The 21,830-nt window shown below is 31.6% G+C and overlaps 1 protein-coding gene across 1 annotated transcript in view; it reads left to right on the top strand.

The window, feature by feature from the left end:
* Tpst (tyrosylprotein sulfotransferase) overlaps positions 1-21,830 on the top strand; it is a 58,716-nt gene that overhangs the window by 20,125 nt on the left and 16,761 nt on the right. The window contains exon 2 of the mRNA XM_088235931.1: positions 3,874-4,004. Coding sequence (XP_088092057.1) covers positions 3,874-4,004 — 131 coding nt within the window. The remainder of the gene's footprint in view (positions 1-3,873; positions 4,005-21,830) is intronic.

The raw sequence follows: 21,830 nt of genomic DNA, 5'->3' as shown, positions 1-21,830 counted from the left end.
TCATGTAACGAGTCCACAATGTACTGGTACTTTATATTCATAGGCTACCTTTCATTTTGCATGGTTGTGCTGGCCTTTTTGGAGTACTTTTTTACTCGAGGAAAATACTAGTAAGTTGAAACCTCATTCAAAAAACATCCATCCAATGTCCAAATTTTTTCTAAACGATATTATTGGATTTTTTTTATTTTTATTTTTTTTATTTAATATAATCATACAATGCATATACATTATACTCCCAGGAGTTATTAGAACTCATTCCGGGACTGAGGAAAATATAACAATTTTATAAAGTACATGATATAAAGAGTTACAAGAGACATCGCATTTCTGGCTAATCTTAAACCAGTTCATACAAATAGAAATTTGAAGATCAACCAGATCAGATTAATTTCAATAGAGATATGCCAGTTTAAAGTGTAACAATTATACAATTAAAAATATACATCCTAACTACAAACAAACATCTTACCTTGAAAGAAAAATCTAACAATTATAAAAAAAGTACATCATTTAAAGATCAACCAGAAATGGACCAGTTTAATGTATAACAATTATAACAAAATACATAATATGATAGACTAATAAATTTATACTACAATATACAATTATAAAATATACAATATACATCCTAACCAAAAAGTACATAGTATGAAGAACAAACAAGAAAAATACTATTTTATCCTACAAATATGCAATTATAAAATAAAAAAAACATACATCCTAGCTAAAAAGCATTAAACATCAGATATAGAGAAACCTTAAATAAAACAAACCATTAAAAAGCAAGCAATCAAAAAGAAGGAAAACAAACACAATTTCTTATAAATAGAAACAGTAAAACATCAAATTAATATCCAGTCAAAAATAACCTTTACCTTTAACCTTTTACAGTATGCGTCCGTACAATATTTCTTTATAAATAATTCTAAAAAATCGTATGTACCCCAAATTCACTATTAAAAATACGGTATTTTTGCAAAAAGAGCAATATTTCAAGTATTTTTTTTTTAATAAACAAAAAATATCCTTTTATTAGAATTTCGACCTCCATGTAGCGCCACTATCGATCATTATGTGACAGTTCAAAGGTGTTCTGAATAATCTTTAATACAGGTTATTAGCACTGTTTACTGAATATTTTTACAAATTTAATAGAGAATTCAGCTACTACATAAGTTTTAGAAAAACTGCTATTTTTATTTCAACTATTTATACCTATCAATTTTGGTTCAGTTTGCACTGAAATCCACAGAGGTCTAAATATTGTCTAAAAACAGCAAACTTACGTTTTTTTTGGATGTTTAAATATATCTGAAATATTTATAAAATGTTCAATTTCTGTACAGTGCATTTCAAGAATATCTATGATTTTATTTCATAAAAACAATAGTAAATCCGTGGTAATCTGTTTTAACATTCTTCTAAAAAATTTTGGTTTGCAACATTTGGGGCCTTTAGTGGGGAAGTTACCATTCTTATTCTACCGCTATAATAAGGATGGTATTCTTATCCGGATTTTACCACTTTGCCTAGGCATGACTTCATGCCAAGTTTGTGAGTTAGGCCCTTAAAATTTCCCAAAATATCAAACTAATAAACTTCAATCTGTTTTCAATGCAATACAAAGCCTTCTTACGTGAGTAAAAAAATATTCTCACATCTCACAACATCTTCAAGATTTGCACTGGTTAAAAATCACAAAGAGAATATAATACAAGCTTTGCTGGACAGTATTCAAATCCCTTTATGAAATGGCTCCAAAATACCTATTGGACCTTTGTATTAGGGAAAATATTAGTCAAAGAAAATCTACTCTTAGGTCAGCTTTTGATTCAGGAAGAGAAAAACTTGTCGAAATCCGGCGCTCTCTAAACACTAAATTTTGAGATCGTGTTTTTGCCGTTGCCGGCCTTTCTGCCCTGAACAAATTGCCTTCAAACTTACGAATCATTGACAGTCCCAGTCAATTCAGATTCCAACTAAAATCTCACTTCTATAGATTATCATTCCCTCAATTTTAAATCAGAAAATATAATATGTCACTTTAGTTTAGTTAGAATGTAAGTTTAAGTGTTTAATTGTAAATCGCTTTTGAGGTGATTTTTCTCAAAAATGGCGCTGTATAAATCAGCCAAATATAATTTTATTATTGAAGTTTTTAGAACAAGGTATTCAGTTTTAGTCGCTACATAAATATACGAGCGAAAAAAGCGCTTCGCTGGTTCATGAGCTAAGACCATCCGTAATTGATGCGAGTCACCCAAAATGTCTTGGCGTGTTACCTCCAACACGCGTCTCGTAGGTTACCCATCACTGGTGCAGACCGTCGTGTAGCCGTTCCGGACTGGAATCCCCAGAAAGCGGCGTTACGGAGAGAATGGCTACGTTAGCCTATAGTGGGGGACCCGTGTTTTTATTGTCATATTTTTTCGTTTTCATTCGAGTGCAGGATTCTTGAGATTGGATTTTTCTATAATGGAACCTGCAATAATGGACTTTCTACTTCTCTTTACTCCTTTACTGTATGTTACTTCGCCTTTGTTTATTTTTCGTATGAGAGTTCTCCCGACCGTAGAAATGTCTCGAGTATAATATTATTGCCCACTTACGACATCTCTTTTATTCAAACTGCATCCTTACATTCTTCCTTTGTAGCATTCCGATTAATTGGCACAATGGTATTAAGATTTGTGATTTTAATGGAGTATTATAGCTTAGTATTTTTCAATCAATAATTTTCTATAAAATAGAAGTACAAGATTGCAGTCTATCTTTGTTTTGGCGTCTGGTAGATAAAATTATTCTGTAAATTTTCCAATCTTCAGACTACATTGTCTCAGAAACGACAAAAAAATTATGTTTCGTTTTCCATTGTAGGTTTTTAGGTTAATCATTCTTACGGCAATAAAATCAAAACAACTTACATTATTTGATTGCTGTTAAAATCACTGACTTTTTGTATTTTACTTACTTACACTTAAATAATACCATGTTTACTTATTTTTACCTATTTTCACGTAATATTTTATCTTTATTTTTGCATACATAGATATATCTTTAAAGTATGATGTAGTTCAATACTTAAAAACCATACTATTTATTAGATAGATATTCTCCCTATGAACTAATGTATCACTAAATAAATTTAAAGAATTTTTTTGAACCCTAGTAAGAACAGCATTTTTTAAAATTAGTATTATAATTTTTTTCTCTTTATTTCGTATAATTTTTTTTCTCGTTGTATATTCGAATTTATATAACTTCAAATTACTAAATAACTATAACAGCGTAAGTCACTCTCCAAGCACAAGAGCTAGTCTTTTTTAACCTTTTGTATGTAAATAAATAAATAAATGGAAAAAAAACATGAATAATTTTATGTAACTGTATTTTTTTGTTTTATTAAATACATTTATTAGACATACATATACTTTTGTAATGAAACGCTTGAATCGTAATTTTGTGCCTGTCATTTAGAAGCCCTCTTGGCATTGAATAAATAAACTAAATAATTAAAGATGTTTTAAAAATAAAAGTCAGCGATTGGACACATGTTATTAGAAGGTAATACCAACGTGCACTGATTATATTGTAAAAAAAGGGATTTACATGTTGGATTCATATAATTAGATATATAAATGATATGATTAGTGTCCTGACGAAGAGACGGGTACGTCTTGAAACTTTTGATCTCAAAATGAATGCTTTGAAAGTTAATAATGTTTAACTAGTTGTTTCCATGTAAATGTATCATTTGTACTGCTCCTAATACATAATATATTGTCTATTAAGGTGTATAAAATTATGTGACAATGAGTTTCCGAGTTGGTTTCACACACCTATTAATTAAGATTTATCGTGTTTTCACAGAAATTCGTCGTCGGCTCAGACCGGAAGGTATACGCATACAACAGGCAGATGCCGCTCATCTTTATAGGAGGGGTTCCACGATCAGGAACTACGCTTATGAGGGCCATGTTAGATGCGCATCCTGAAGTCAGGTAAAGCAAAACTCTTCATTTTACATACTAATTTCAAACGACAATGGGAAAATATCACATACTACGAGTACCAATAAAAATATATAAAATTAACTAAGAAAAACTGTATTTTCAAAATCAAAATGGATATTGTGAAGAAACCTTTTCATATATAACTTTACAAAATAAATTATTAAAAATGATGTCCCTACAAAAACGCGACATATTTGGTCTTGATAATTGCGACGTCAATATTTGTGACGATGCTCTATTAGAATTCAAACGGTCACAAACAAATTTCGAAATGTACACAAACCGTGACGAGTAAGGGGCGTGGGCAATGCAATAGGCCGTTTTCGCCGGAATTCCAAATTGTATAAATTTTTTTATGCTACTAATTAGTAGTGAATTTTTTTTTAATTACTTGACCGTAGTTTTTTTTTTAAATGTGATATTTCCCTCTACAAATAAATAAATTTAAAAAAAGTTGGACTGAAAACTGGACTTTAAAATAACAAATACTATGGATAGTGGTTAGGTCCATCTTATCTCATTTTGTTTTCAAATTACTCCACCCGTGACGTCACGAGTTCAAGTCGGTGAGTTTTCCTGACATTTTAAAAAAAAACCTTCCTACAAACCGCGCTAAACATGGCTACCCGGAAACCGAAAATCTATCGCAAGCACTAATTAATTGGCTAATCTAATCGCGTGTTGGCCAAAACCTGTCGTGTTTATGTAGTTTATTTTTGACAAATTACAACAGGGATGGGGGACACTTGAGAGAAGGAAATATAGAAGTCCAAGCATTTACAGGGCTTACGACCTGTCGTTGGCTGGGTTAACTGCCCATTTTATACACTGTGTAACATTCACCATTTTGCCTGTGTTTGAATATTCATATTTCTTCAATTCTTCCCTCTGATGATTTTAGTGAAGAGCTGAATTGTGTTGATTTTTTTTGCTGTAGTTGTAATTTGTTATCTCAATGACACCCAAGGGGGTAAAATCCAGTCTTTTGTCAACAAACATTTGGACAAACTCAAAATATTGTAGTTCTTTTTTTTTAATGCATTTTCGAGAAACTTTGCCGTACAATGAAATCTCCTATTTTTTACCGCGTTTTAAAAAACATTTTAATATTTCATTCCCCTTAGCTCTGAACTTTCTTCTGTTTATTAATGAGGAAGTTCAGTAAAACGGGAAATTGGATATGAAAATGTTTTCTTTTTCGCTGTAAAAATGAGAGCATTCAATATTGTACGGCGTCGTTTCTCTAAAATGTACAAAAAATTTACAACTTTACATAACGTCACAAGTTCTTCTAAGTCCACCAATTCTAAAATTTTGTGATATATTTCCGGTTTCAAAGAAGTCAACCCATAAATGAGGACAACTCACCTAAGAGAAGTAGTGACATTACGCGCGGAGTACCGTATTTTGCGGACGCACCCCCAACTTTATTAAAAAAAAACTATAATTTTTAAACGATTTTGACGATCAGACGCATCGGACCATAAGACGCACCCCAATTTTTGATAGAATTTTTGGAGTAAGAAAGTGCATCTCATAAGAGTTTAAGCTTGGTTTAATAGTCGATTAACAATTTATTGTTTTCTAAAACTACTGAACTCCTCATTGAAAAACCTCTTCTTACTATGAAATTAGAAAGGCAGGAATTACCATCTATTATTTCATTGTAATAATTGAAAAAAAACATAACTGGCGACTAAAATGTTAAGAGTAATATAAAAAAACCGCTTTGATAATAATATTCCTTTTACTGTAAAGTTTAATAAATTATATGGCTTCGTTTTGCTAAATAAAAATTTAATGTATATTGCTTTTATATACATTAGAGGGCATTTTTACGGACCGTAGTCCGAAAAATACGGTAATTAAAAAGGTACAAAAATCGTAGCAATGATAATACGATACATATACATTTTTTTTTAATTGGCTTAGTTTGATCGTATGTAAACCTTATTAGGTAACCTGGCAATGGTTTGTATATCAGCGAATTAAAAATGTCTACCTCAATTGAACGTAGTTATGCAGAAAGCAACCAGCCATAGAAAAGTGAAAGCGAGATATTAACACTTTTATGAAAAGAGTTAATAATCAAATCTTCACAACAAATGGAATGTTATTTAATTAAGCAAATGATGAATAATGCACGAATTCTTTTTTTATAATACAAAAAAAACGTGTATGTGACCAGATTAAATAATTTTAATGACGGCCAGATCTAATATTATATAAAACCTCATACAAACTCTGAATGTATGAAGTGACATTCATTTTTATGACATTTTGACATCATGAAATTTTCAGAAGGTGATTATTACAGTTTTTTTTTTATGAAAGCGGCCTGGCTGTTTTAAGCAGAACATGGAATTCTTATTTTTCTTCTTCAGCCTTCTGTCCTCTACTGCTGGATACAGGCTTCTTCCATATCCTTACATTTTTTCGGTCGCTTGCTGTTTGCAGCCAATTTTAACCCCCCACAGCAGCTTTGTCGTTGGACCATCTTTTTGAGGTCTTTCGACGCCTCGCTTATTCTCCCAAGTTCTTCATCTTAAAATTTTAGTGGTCCATCTTGCGAGGTCTTGTCTCGCAACATGTCCTGCTTGTTGCCACTTCAGTCTTGCCACGCGATCCTGGACATCCGCTATTCTAGTTCTGTTCCTAATTTCCTCATTTCTCATTCTGTCTCTTAGGCTTATACCAAGCATGGATCTTTCCACGGATAGCTGTGTTCATTTGAGCTTTTCTACATTTCTTTTTGTAATGGCCAGAGTCTCTAATGCGTTTGTAGTCACTAGCAGCATAATATTATTATTGTATATTATTTATTTATTTACATACACAAGTTAATTGTACATTATTTGAGACATAAGTCCCAACTCCATGGGACTAAAAGTCATGTGTTGAGATAGGACTAGCAATTAGTTGACACAGACACATGAGTATATCACCACAAATATAGAATCAGAAACTTAAAAAATATTTTTTTTTTAAATATTTATATAATGGCACATCAATATGGTAAACAGTAAACTCAAACATTCGGAAAATTATCAAGGAGTTTCCCACTCAAATCCCTCCCACTAAGGAAAATCCAGTCCTTAACTACTTTCTTGAAAATAGTTTTCGTCCTTGAGAGCTTAATACGCTCTTCCAAAATATTGAACACTCTCGGTGCGATAAATGAGAGATGCCTCTGATCAAAAATCGTACGGGTTTTGGGTATGACATAATTCATGCTCTGGGAAAACCTCGTACGGACATTTTGCTGAGACCTCTCTTTATTGTTCGACCAGAAGTATGTAAGTGCTTATTTAGGAACAGTTGTCTCATATCCAGCACTTTCATGTACTGGAACAACTGAACGTAGTTATGTAGAAAGCCGCCAACCGTAGAAAAGTGAAACTGAGATAATAGCACTTTTGTGAAAACAGTGAATAATCAAATCTACACAACAGTTAGAATGTTTTTGACTTTGACAGATGATAAACAATCAATACATCCGTTTTTTTTACATTTCAAACAAGTATTTTATTACTATTTGACCAGTTTTCGTAGTAATTTTAAAGTGCTGTAAGATTTTTCTAGAGCTGTGGGTGTTTTCTGCAAATTAAAAAATGCTGTTTTCAAAATCAACACTATTTTTACAAGGTATTATTACAGTTTTTTTTTAGATAAAAGCGGCCTAGCTGTTTTAAACAGAACAAAGAATTGACCTTACTGGTACCCGATAATACCAAAATCTAATTTTTTCGAAATTGTGGACTGGCTGCTTTCCGCATAACTACGTTTAACTGTTCTGATGGGTATGTTGTTGATTCATATGATTTTCTTTTCAGACGAATCGGAATCTAAACATATAATTGACCTTCCTGAATGCGATAACACCAATATCTAATTTCTTCAAAATTGTGTACTGGCTGCTTTCTGCATAACTACGTTTTATTGATTAAAAAAAATACCCTGTGTTTACTGCTATATTAAAATATTCGTTCCCCCCGTAAGCCAATGAACGAAGGTAATTTTACTTTCCTTGTTTTCAATGAAAATGCCATTGAGACAGTTATTGATCGTTGGAGGCGCGTCAAATGTTAATCAATGAGTTCATCTATAATACATTTAGTAGACTCAAACGGCTTCAGAATAGGCAGTAACATCCAATTCAGTTTGTTCCGAAAGGTCGACCCACAATGGAATGGAGATTCCCATATACCCAACATCTTACTGTAATATATTATTTACTCGCATATAATTCTTTCTCTCAAAGAACTTTCCAAACATAAATCTGTTTCTTACAATGTTTAAATGCGGGTAACTTTTTTTTCGTTCAGTGCTTACATAGTGCCGTTTTTTTAGCAAAATAATGTCGTTTTTATGAAATAAAAAAAGCATTTTCTTTTTCTTTAAAACACAAAAAAGATAATAAAAAAATTCTCGGCTTGAAAATATTTCGAGTCTTTCAAAATGTTTGTACACAAGAACTGGATCAACCCCTTGGGAGTTGTTAATATATATATATATTATAACAGAGATGAAGAACATTTTATAGAAGGGAATATAGAAGTCTAGACATTACAGGGCTTACGACCTGTCATTGGATGGTTTAAGTGTAACATTCGCCATTCTTTTTAATATTTGCTGTCTTATGATTTACCCAAATATTTCATTTTGAGGGCCATTTTCAACCAGTTGTTGATAACTCACTATTAGAAAATGGGAATTAAGTTGGGGTAGAGTGGGATTCGAACCACGAACCTTTGAGCCGTGAGACCGAGACACTAGCCACGGGATCACAACTCGATTTAAATTTCTGCCTATGTTTGAACACATATTCCTTCAATAATTAAATCTGTTCTCTTTGTGAATGGGTATAAATCGAAAGTGATGGTTTTTGAAAGGGATGAAAATATAACTAAATGTGAGATCAGCGTGAACGGAGATATTCTGAATCAGGTAAAAGAATTTGTGTACCTGGGAAGTATGTTTACTAGGGACGGAAAGGCCGATAAAGATATTGAAAGGAGGGTGAGTGCTGGGAACAGGGTGAACGGTGCACTAAAATCTACTTTGGCAAACAAATGTTTATCGCAGGAGGCTAAACTAGCAGTTCACAACGGAGTTCTAGTTCCAACTCTAATGTATGGGAGCGAAGTATGGAATTGGAAAAATAATGATGAAAGTAAGTTGAATGCTGTCGAAATGCGATCCCTCAGGCGAATGTGTGGTAAAACGATGTATGATAGGTGCACAAATGTCGAGATCCGTGAAGTGTGTAAGGCTGAGGCATGCATTATTGACAGAATCAAGAAAGGGGTGCTGCGTTGGTTTGGACATGTAGAGCGAATGGACAGCGAAAGAATGTTGATGGATGCAGAAAACGAGGAAGACCGAGAAAGACATGGCACGATCAAGTCCATCAAATACTTGAAGATGGACATGTCAAAAGTAGGAATAATCGGCGTGCATGCATAAGAAGATGTATGAATGTAGAGGAAGCGAGGTCTATTTGCCAAGATAGAGTGTTATGGCGTTCTATCCTCTCTGCCTACCCCTACGGGGAAACGGCGTGATGGTTTGTTGTTGTTGTTGTTATGAAGTTCGATCAGAATAACTCTCGCATGTTTAAAAATTTTAGCTGTTCGATTTCACAAAGATCAACAGATTGAAGAATTGAAGGAACATCGATGTTTAAACTTAGGCAGAATGGTGAACGTTACACAGTGTGTAAAGTTCCCACGTAAACCAGCCAATGACTGGTTATAAGCCCTGTTAATACCGAGACTTATATATTCTTCTCTATAAAATGTTCTTCATCTGTGTCGTAATATATCTACATTGAACGTTAGTTTTTTTTTCGTGTCCTGGCTAATAATACATTTCTGTGTGTCAAATAGAACTAAATTCCTGGACGAGTGTTTTTAACCTTATGACCACTCTCAGGTAAAAATTCTGAATAAGGAAATCGAGTTAAGAGAAGACTGCTTTGTTGTTTAGCGGTTGGCGCGTTTGCCTACCATTCTTAAGGTCCTAGATGGAAAATTACAATGTTAGTGCTTCAAATATTAATTTTAGTTACTGTAATTTAGTATTTGTCTCAAAATAGCTGTCGAGCTAACTCATTTTTTTTATTTTGTTATAATAATTTATTTTCATATTTGTAGCACTAATTTTATGGATCTGTTATATTTATGTATTTATAAAGTCTAACCCTAACTCAAACACAAAAACCCCTCCTCTATCCACCCTACCGCAAACACAGTTACGCACTCCTCTATACTTATCGACACCCACTAATCTGTTCACTGTTTCTTTTATTTATTTTGTATGTTTAGTTATTAAATTACCCTGAAAAGGCAACTTGTAGTTGCCGAAACTAATCGGCTGTGTCAATAAAAAGTGGTTAATAAAACAAAGTTATTTTATTTATATCTCAAAAACTTATTTTTTCATTGGATGTAATGGTGATTTAATTAATTCTCGAATACTTTATCGTTAGTTTCTTATTAAATTATTTTGCTCGTATTGCTGAGAGTTGTTTGCTTGTATCCGTGCTTTATTTTCTCTTTCCATTTCTACTAATTTATATACAAAGAAACGGCTTAATGTAACCAACCCTAAACAAATATCCGACGCGGTTTTCTCGTTTTTCCAAGTACTGGGATCAATAAACGTTATTTCGTGCTTTCTTCGAATTACTTTAATTAATCATTCAACACTCTCACATCTGAATTGATTTCTGTGGATTAATAAATAAATCATTCTCTATGTATTAAAGGAATTATAGGGTAATAATAACATATAATATGGTTGATTCGCCGTATCTTCTATTCTTATATTCGACAAAATATTGGTTTCCGTCGTCCTCTTTGCTATACCAGATAAAATTCCCTTTTTTATGTACCAACTTGTAAAAATAATTATACCTCGAATTTATTCATCAGACTTACCTGTAGAAATTATAATGGACTCATACCCGTATGCACAGACAAACCTTAAGGTGGGGAAAGTACATTCTATTGTCTTCACCTTCGGGTTATTCTCTGAATTTGAGATTTGAATGTACTTTCCTCACCTTGAGTTTTGTCTCTGCATACGGGTACAAGTATTGATGTAGACATTTTTAACAGCACGTTGCATTTATACAGAAAATTTCTTCAGGGGTCGATTATTTGGGATAGTTGCTGAATGTGCATCTTGGGTGGTTTATGCTATGTATATGTGCCGCATGCAATGTATATGTTTGTGTATGTTTTATATCTGCGTTCATGTGTGTGTGCGTGGATGGCTTTGAGTGTGCATTCCGTATTTTTATTTTTTAAATTTATTACCTCCATGGAAAACGCAAATGTTAACAATTTTTTTCTCACTTGAAATTCTTATTTATTTGTTTATTTTTTTGTCACATTTAATGTTTATATATTTTGCATAATTTATGAAAACTTAATCGGTCTTTTTTTGTTAATTCTTTTTGTTTTTAATACTTATTATGTATGACTATGTTTTCTGAATAATATAAAATAAATAAATAAAACATAGTATTTGGTACATTTAAATACATATTCCTACATATAACCAATAAGATTTTTTTAATTACATATAATACATAAAGATGGCATGACATACTTAAATATTGTAAAACATTTTAATAAATCAATATAAGATTTATTTTTTTTTTTTAGGTACACTAGTAAAAAATAAAAATCCTAAGTATTGCGATAAATAAGCAGTTGTAAGCGGGTAGAAAAGAAAATAATAAACAAATTATTAACATGCTTTAAAATGGGTAAAAGTGTACATCCATAAAAAAGAACTAAGCAAAACTTAACTTTCTTATAAATTATTATGTTTTCTTACTGTTTCGGATTGTATTAACTGATATTTTCTTTTTATGCACGGTCCCAAATGAGTTTTTTTTTTATCTGGGAGTACAATATGCTCTTCGTTCTAATTCTCAGGGCACTCTCTTAATACCCATCCACAATTCCTCTTTCTTCTCTAACTCATATAGTGTCCATGCGGCTCGACTGTGGAATCATCTCCCATCCACCACCAAATATGTTACTACATTATCTCTGTTTAAATCACGTCTGAAGAAACATCTCCTTTCTCTTCCTTAATCTCTCCTCCTTTCCTCTTTCCTCTTTTTTCCTTTTTCCCATTGAGTAATAGTTTTGATTTAAGGTAATTTATTACGTTTATTTCTATTTTTATATATCTTTAGCTTTTTAATCTTTTTTTTCTATTGAATATGTTCTGTAACTTTAATTATAAAAATAAAACTTTTATTTTATTGGTTGGTTGGAATAAATTGCCATTTGTCAATAAGCCCGCCAATGTACAAATGACATTATGTATAAAAAGTTAAATAAAAAAAAAAAATGTTTTATCAATATAAATTAATTCATCTTAAATTGCATCAATCGGCGAACTCTCCGATCATCGTACGATTCGCTTAACATAAGTTTGATAATCAAATGTATCAAAAAAAATCTGTTGAATTCAACGTAATGAAAAACGAAGTTACTTCTATTTTTTAGCCAATTTAAATGGTTCTACAATAAGTCATTCTATCCATAAGGGAAAGCAACCGACTTGTCCAAGAAAGGGTATAAATACGAGAATTGTATTTCTGTGTCCAGGCGGATAAAGAATACATGTTTGTAAAATAGAACCAGAACCCTGGGCGAGTGATTTCGACTCGATGGCTACTCTCGGGTAAAAATCCTGAAAAATAAAATGGAGTGTAGGTATGTCAGCCTCATAGTATTTTTTTGGGGGCATTCGCCTACCTTTTTTAAGGTCTTGGATTCGATTCCATACAGAGTGGACATGAAATAGATTTCTTTTATGGTGATTCTAAACTGCGGTTATTTCATTGTTTCTGGACTGGCACCTGATGCTTCAGACTGATAACCTTACCGTCAATTAAACAAAAATGATCGAGATACTCTACAACTGGAGCATCAAAGCAGTGCCCTATGTATTACTAGATGTGGATGGGGAAATGATGATGACTGTATTTACAGGCGTTTCCTAGCGGGTGAAATAATTCAGTAGAATCTTACCCACATCAATAAAGATTTCAGATCTTTTTCCACTTATTAACTTCACAAAAATATTGATTATTTTAAAAATAATTCGTAAATATATAGTTTAAGTTACAGTGTTTAGCTAAAATAATTACATAAAGCAGCTTATGATAGGTCATATAATCTTTTCTTAAAAAAGTTCTCTGTCACAATTAAGAAGTCCAGTGTTTTTTTAAATACTTTTTATTGGTTAGTAGACTATTTAACTAAGAAAAATTATTTTTTAAAAGTTTATATATCGTATTATCAGCGTTACGATTTTTGAAAGTTTTGTATTTCTAAAATAACTCCCCGGGTGACGTCCAGTTCTTCCCATTGGTCCATCCACGGCAAGCAGACCGGCAATCATTCACAGCTCTCATATCATGGGTTGATGAACATGATCCAGTGGCGTCATTCAAAGTAGTTCGTTTTCATTACAATGTTTTTTTATTATTTTTTTAGTACATTTTCAGGCAACATTTTTTTTTAAAGGAATAACCCGCTAAGCCTCTTCTTTAGAGGCTTGTCAGCAGGGGGGATAGAGGGGATATGGAAGGAAGTTATGAAAAATGTATCACAACACCTAGACCAATTGAGAAAAAAATCTTTTTTATTTTCCTCTTGCAACTGGCGGGAATCGAACTCGCGACGCTAGTTTCACAGTTAGTTGTCTTACCAACTGCGCCATGGTGCCTGTCGTACAATTTAATGCTCCAATTTTTACCGCGTGCAAGAAAACATTTATTGTATGCAATTTCCTGTAGGGCTGAATTTCATCATTGTAATATTGATAACTTCACGTCGCCAAAGAAAATGTGCTGATTTAAAAGATTTCATTAAACATTCAGCACGGAATCTGAATGCCGTCCGAGTGATTTACCTTCGGCCTCCTGCATCACTGCACTCCTTTCATCATAACCATCATCATTCCCCCCACCAAATGGTGCATAGGGCACTGCATTGGTACACCAATCGCAGCTTATCTTGATATTTTTTGTTACATGAAGGTAAGATGATCAGCCTTACGCTTCAAGAGCCAGTTCAGGTTCTTTGAAATATTATAGTATAAAAACACATATTAACATAAATATTACATATCAACCATGCCGGAAATCGAACCCGAGACCTCTTGCGTGGTAGGCAAATGCGCTGACCACTAGACCAAGAGACCGATTGATACTTACTCCTTTACAATCCTCAATGTTTTTATTATGATAGGGGGTAAGTTATTTTTAAAAAATATATATTTTGTTAGTTGATTATATTTTCATTTATTTTTGTAAATATATCATATTGGAAAAATGTCAACTTTTTTTTTGCAATTCACTGACGGTATAAATTTTTACCACTATTTTTAAATATATTTATTTTTTTAAAGAAGAAAAAATAAATATTAGCGTTCTTATGATTTACCATGTATATACTCTAAGGATTTACCCAAATATTTTATTTTGAAAGCCATTTTTAACGAGTTGTAAATAACTCACTATTAAAAAATAGGAACCATGGACCTTTGAGCCGTGAGTCCAAGAAACTAGCCACGAGACCACAACCCGATTCGAATATTAAGATTTAAACAAAAAGAACATGGAAAATATGTAAAAGAACCCAACAAAATATAATCACTCGTTCAGCAACACAAATTTGTATCAACCGCCTTTGGTAAAAAGCAATATAATGTAATTGCTCCAAAAATATTTAATGATTTATTGACAAATATAAAAGACTCAAAATGTAAAACAAATTTTAAAATAAAAATAACTGCTCATATAAATAGTGAAGCGAGAGATTTTTTTGAAAAATATATGTAAATCAAAAAACGTAGTGCTTAATATAATTGGTACACACATTATTTATATTTGTTGTATTTCATTGTTTTATATTTATACTATATTATTTATATTTAAGTAACATGTATTCTTGGCACATATATATACGTTATATTTGTATAATAACGATTTTTAATTTCTTACATTTGATTAGCTAGGCATTTATGATTAAGTAGTTTTAGTTTTTTTATGTTATTGTTTTATTAGTATAGGACTACTTGTGCTCTAAAAGATAAAAAATCTCCATCTAAGAACAGGCTGAGCCATGTTAGATGGAGACTATCATAAACAGAGAACACTCCGTTTTCATTTTACATTAATTAGTTTTATATAGATTCCATGTTATTAAATATGTTTACTAATTTTATTGAATAAATTTATAAAATAAAAAATAAGGAAATAATTCATAACATAATTAAAAGTTTAATAAGCTCATTAATATTTTGACGACTTAAATTTTTAATGAATAAATTAATAAATATTTATATATTATATATGTTATAGATCTTGCCTCACACTTAATCCATCTCCATTTACCGGTCTTTTGAGGGACTAATTTTTTATTTTTTTATTTATTCATTCATTCAAAATTACACTAGTTTAAATATCAATGAACTTATTAAGACTTTTTAGGTTATGCCCGTGTCGTCAAGCCACAATAAATAACAATAAAAATACATTGTAAAAATAATTATATTAAATTATAATGACATGTGATGCAATAGAATAACAATCTAGAATAAAAGGTATAAGTAATAAATAATAAAATTCCAAAGAATACAATGCAAAAAAGATAATCAGAAATAATTTTTAAAATATAAATTATACAAATTAAGAATCACACATAATCAAATATACAAAATAATGGTATTATTAAAATCATCAAAATAATATAGTAGTATTTAAAAAAAAAACTAAATAAGAGTATCATTGAAATCAACAGAAAAAGAATATATATATAAACATAATTGAAATGATAATACTCACTCAATACTATAGTAAGAAATAGGAGCAATAAATCATATGCAAATAATAGTAATTGCAGTGTTTAAAGGCGAATCTATTATTTCCCATATTCTCTGTTTTCGTTTTGCAAGAGTGCGTCTTTCTGTTCACTTACCCTCGGCAATTCGCGAGATTACCAAAGAGAAAACCAATGATTAGTCAAAGTATATTTATTCTGGTGACACCATATTATATATTGTCAATTATTACATCGTTTAACAATTAGTATTCAGTCTTTTATTTTCTGCATTCGTTATAGGTATATTTATTTGTAAACTGCCATCGCGATTGCGATCTCTCCAGCAAATTTGTGGTAAAACTATGTATGATAGGGTCACAAATGTCGTGATCTGTTCATTATGTAAGGCTGAGGTACGCATCTACGACAAATCAAGAATAGAGTTCAGCTTCGCGCGTCGGTTTGGACGTGTTAATCGAATGAACGGCGAAAGAACGGCTTAAAAGATTTACGATTCGAATGTTGATGAATGCGGGAAACGAAAAAGACCGAAAAAGATACGGCAAGACCAAATCCAACAAATCTTGAAGATGAACATGTCAAATGTCGGAACAATCGGCGCGCGTGCATGACAAGTTGTAAGAACGTAGAGGAAACGAGGTCTACGTACAAAGACAACGTAGTGTGGTGTTTTATTCTCTGCTTACCGCTATGCAGAAACGGCGTGATGTTTTTTTGCGCTATTGTTATTGTTTTCATCACCCTTTGAGCGCGTCCCGCTCCGGCTTATTTTATATTTGTTCTTAATTGTTATTCGGTAGATGTAATTTGAAGGCATCCGAGGGGCACTCGTGTAGAAGTTGGAATCCTCCGCCCTTTCTCGTTTCACTTTCCTCGACAAATTTCCACCAATTACTCCCCCCCCCCGCTTCCGCCGCCACCATCGCCCGCCCGGACCGTGTAAGAGAGATGAATAAGTGATTACACGAAAGTGGAGGAGTGGGGGAGAAAAGAGCCGGCACGGGATTGGATGAGAACGTGACAGAAAGAAAAGTGTTTATTTTCCCTGTAGGAATGTATGTGTACCGTTACTGGATACGTGTCTTAATAATAACTGTACCCCGTACTAAAAGACTAGTACGGAATCACGTATTGAGCTCGTGATAAATATTGAAAACATTTAAGTGTATTTTGTTTATAAATTTTCAATTTTGTCCAAAAAATATCGGTGGTAAAAAAATAAGTATGCGCATTTTTTTAATGCTCATATACATGTTTTTTTTATTATGAATCTACGCCCGGAAGGCTTTTACATGACTTGTACAGTCATCGCTTTCCTATGGAATAATTGGATGGGGGGGACCTTCCAAAAATCATATTAAACCATTAGAAACTGTTCAAAAAATTTTCCAAAAAGTTTAGACCTAAGACAAATATATTGTTTTCAATGTTTAAAATATATATTAAAGAACCAAAATTTATTTACAAGTAATTCAAATAGATCAAGTCAAAGAAGGAATCGTGCGTTAGAAATACCACATTGTAAAACGAGGCTCGCACAGAGACATGCATATTTTATAGGCCCAAAAATTTTTTTTTTTTTTACTGATTTCATTGAATACAAACTTTCAAAATTTTCCTTCTTTTAAAAAACATGCTCTATCCTGGATTCAAACCAAAGATACGAACTCTTTTTTTCTATGATTTATTTTGTTTTCCTTTAATAATAAGGAATATTTTTGTGTTTTTTTTAATATTTTTTTATTTGCTTTTTTAATTACTATAAAAAAATACCATATTATCTTTTACAGAAAATCTTATTTTTTCTTTCTTATGTTACACAAAAATATTATAATTGTCTATTATTTATTATAGGAACAAAAATTCATTAACCTTTTCTTGTATACCCACGAACAGGTCATACCTTTGTGGGATTTTTTGTTTACTATTTTTACTATAAATATGTATTTCATTGTTATGTAATTATGCTTTATTTTTTTTAATACTTTGTTTTATCATTTATGTTTATTGTAAACAAACAAAAAAATAATAATAAAAAAATAAAAGTAAACAAACATATCTATCTTTATGTATAAAAAGCGATGTTTGTATGTGTGCCCACGATCGACTGTACAACTATTGAACCGATTTACGTGCGGTTTTTTTATAAAATGATGAGCTTTGCCATGGGTATATTTATAGCTCTTCAATCCGGTCTGTAGAAAAAAAGTTGGTAGCGTGAATGTGTTATTCATTAACCTACCAGGGCTGCATTAGACATGATGCATTCCCTAAAAAAATGGGAGGATGTTATTTTTTTGTATGTTAAAAAGTTTGTGTTTAAACAAACTACATTATTTTTTATGGATCACAATCAGATTCTTCTCTTATAATTTTTACTATATTTTTTAAAGTATAGAAATAATCTTAACTGACATTTAAATGCTTTTTTGCAGAGTTTGACATTTGCAAAAAGACAGTGATAGAAAAACAATGTTCAAATGCCTATTTATCGAAATTACCCATTACCGCATATTCTCACAATTTACGAAATGAAATCAAAACTATTTTTTTAAATTATAATTGAAACCTTAAGTATACGAATTCACTTATTATTGGTTTAAGCAAGCAAAAAGGGCGCACTTGCCAGACTTTTTATTTTAATAAATTTGGTAAAAAAAAAAACCTGCCAACAATGAAAATAAAGCATTTTCAGAAACAAAATGTTATTTTGATAAAATAGAAGTACTCGAGTTCTTACATTTACTCAAATGTTAAAATTTTCAGACCATTTCCTAAACGTTGTAAATAACTTGTGCTGGAAAAATGGAACTCGAGTTGTGGTAGAGTGAGATTTGAACCTAGGACCTTTGGTCCGTGAGTCCGCAATACTACCACGGGACCACAACCCGGTTAATAAATGTACAATATTAAAAGTATAATATCTTTAAAAAATAGCCTTTTTTGCGTACTCTTTTTTACTATTCTAGGTAAGAGTACGCATCTAATACAATGTTAATGTATCGTACACAAATCACTACTGATTGCCCCAAAACCAATGCAGTCAGTGGACTCGTCGTGTCACCGTTCGATACATTTTAAATTGGATCCAACCCACTACCGGTGGCTCAACGTATACCACTTTGCAAAGAGGTCACAGAGGACTTGTTGGCTCGTTTGATCATCTGGACTCATTGTTTTCCCATTGGCTTATGGTTTTATCCCTGCTTTCTTTGATTTTGTTCGTAATTTTTATTCCCTTTCCTTTTTTTTCTTCTGTTCTTCCTTTTTTTATATTTTATTTGGAAGTTCAACGAGGATACATAAAATACGTTTGTAAGTAAGCATTGGTATCATTCTTTATAAATATCCTCAATTATAGAACACCATCTTTCATAAATTATATCAAATAAGTGTGTAGCTTAATTAAATAAATTTGAGTTATAATAAAGATTGAGTTATAGTTCATGCTAATAGTTTTTTTTAAGAAAAGAATAGAAAAAGTAAGAAGTAATAAAGGAAACTAAAATTAATTTACACACACAAAAATAAAGATTACACATTTGATTTCAAAAGCACAGTAATGTTTTTTTTTAATAATCTTTTACTCTATCATGATAAATGTCAATCTCAACTTTTTTCTATGTTGTTATAGCTCAACATTCTTGCAAGACGGTTAAAATGTACCATATTGTTTGTAAAAATTGTAAAATAAAATGTATCAGGTGGTCTCAGACGCCTACGCGGAACGCACACAGACACATTTTCAACACCAAACACTGAATGAACATTACTGTGAATTATAGTATTTATTAAATTTTGTATCTTTTTAATATATATTTTCTATACACATTCGTACTCTTTCGATGCGTACACTTACCTTTGGCATCCATTTGTTGACATCACAAAATTATTTATAGAATGACATCGAGTGACAAAAACAAATTCACAGGTTAAATGATCACTTAACAAAATAAAATAATACTCACGCTTGCTATAGTAGTCTCAGTCTTTACAATATTTTAGTCGTTAACTATGGAAACGTGTTTTGAATACGTGTCACGATGCGTACTCTTTGCTTGCTTTACCCTAATTTTGAAAAGAATTTCCCGTTTGTGGCCTCAAGGGTGTTCAATGTTCTGGGTGAACATATTAAGTTCTCCAAAACGAAAGTCATTTTCAGGAAAATTGTACAAGTTTGGATTTTGTTTAAAGGGAGAGACCGTTTTAGGAGACTGCTGCTAGATTTATATACTACATTGCATAGATTTATATACATCTAGTGGACCCAAGAGACGTTGTCCTGCCCGAACGTTGGCTTGCCTCCTATTAGCTTGGAAAAAGACTTGTTAATGATTGAATTTCAAAACTAAAATGTATTCATATTCAAATATTGAATTTAAGTAGGTACGTAAGTTCCGAAACATAAAATAATTCATTTTCAAATATAGAATTATTTTTGCAAATGTCAAACTCGGTTCTTCTCGCCAGCAGGGGTGCACTTTATTCATGAATGCGATTTTCAAAAATGTATTGAATGTCAGTTAATATTAATTTAGTATTTTCAAAAAAATTGTTTAAAGAAATAAATGGGAATAAATTATGGGGAATGTTAGGAAAGAAGATCCATATTGGGATTCATAAAAAGTTCACGTTGTTTGTAAACATTCAAAAACAATGTTTTTTCAAACACAAAAAACAAAATCCTTCTTTTTTTTGTACATGCATTCTCGTCGAATGAAATCCTGGTCGATTAAAAAAAGATTTATGCTTCTAACATTTTAAACAATTTTGATCTAAATTTTGAATACCTACGAACACACCCAACGCAAAGATCTACATTTCACTGAAAACCGCACGTAAATCGGTTTAGCCGTTTAGGAGTTCAGTGACATCACACGCACAGAAGAATTATATAAATATAAAGATTAAGCGTGTTGTTCAGATTTGTATTAAATTTTACATTCAAATAATATTTTTTTATTTTGAGTGTTCTTTAATAATATGCATACTTCCACTTTTCATTATGTTGTATCCCTACTCAACACAGGGCTCTTGGCCTCATAAAGTTAGCGATACGTTATTGATTTTTTTGTAATATGTGTCTTTGTATGAAAAAATCAATAAATAAATAAAAATATTACCTTTATCGAACATGATAAAATGAGCTAATTCTCTCCACAAAAGTTTCTTGGTGGGTTTCGCTGACAATTTTATATAAGATGGTTTTAATTTGTATTGAAATTAAAATTAAGTTTTGGATAATTAAGTACCTATATGTTATTTTGAGTTAAATGAATTATGAAATGTTATTTACCAAGGTTGAACGAAAAACATTAAAATCCTAAACGAAAGACTTAATTTTGCAAACCACTGTAGTTTTAGGGCAACCACTCTGTCGCGTCAGTGTGAAGTGTGGCTTAAAACAAAGTTAGACATTTATTTAATAACTTTCAAATGTAGCGGTATTTGAAAAGGGTCCACAGTGTTCCTTGATTTGATTAATATTCAGTTCGTTCCTAAGGACTGTGTTTTTACCATTAAAATGTGACAAGTTTCAAGAATATTAAAAAGTGTAAATTTAGTAGCGTCACAAGTCCTTTCAACAAATCAACTAGTGGGAATATCTTGATGGAAATGGAAATTATTTCTGTTCAAAACCTAAAACATAATTACGTAATAGTGACCTGTTTCATTGCTTCCACATCTTTAAGACTGATATGGCTCGACTATCGAATAATCTCCCATCCACCATCAAATATATTTCTTCAGCAACATTGTTTAAATCACGTCTGAATAATTATTTTCTATGCCTTCCTTTACCAGTCCTCTCTTTCTCTTCTTTTATTTCCCCCCTTTCTTTTTGAAGACTAAGAAGATTAATTTGTTTATTTTATTCAAATATTGCTTTTTAAGTGTATTTTTTTCACATATACGCATTTTTTTTTTTAAAGAA

The sequence above is a fragment of the Micrasema longulum genome, unplaced genomic scaffold, assembly GCF_059751315.1.
Source record: "Micrasema longulum isolate JH-2025_06_02 unplaced genomic scaffold, ASM5975131v1 h1tg001474l, whole genome shotgun sequence".
Taxonomy (NCBI): domain Eukaryota; kingdom Metazoa; phylum Arthropoda; class Insecta; order Trichoptera; family Brachycentridae; genus Micrasema; species Micrasema longulum.
This window is presented reverse-complemented; position numbering and strand designations above follow the sequence as displayed.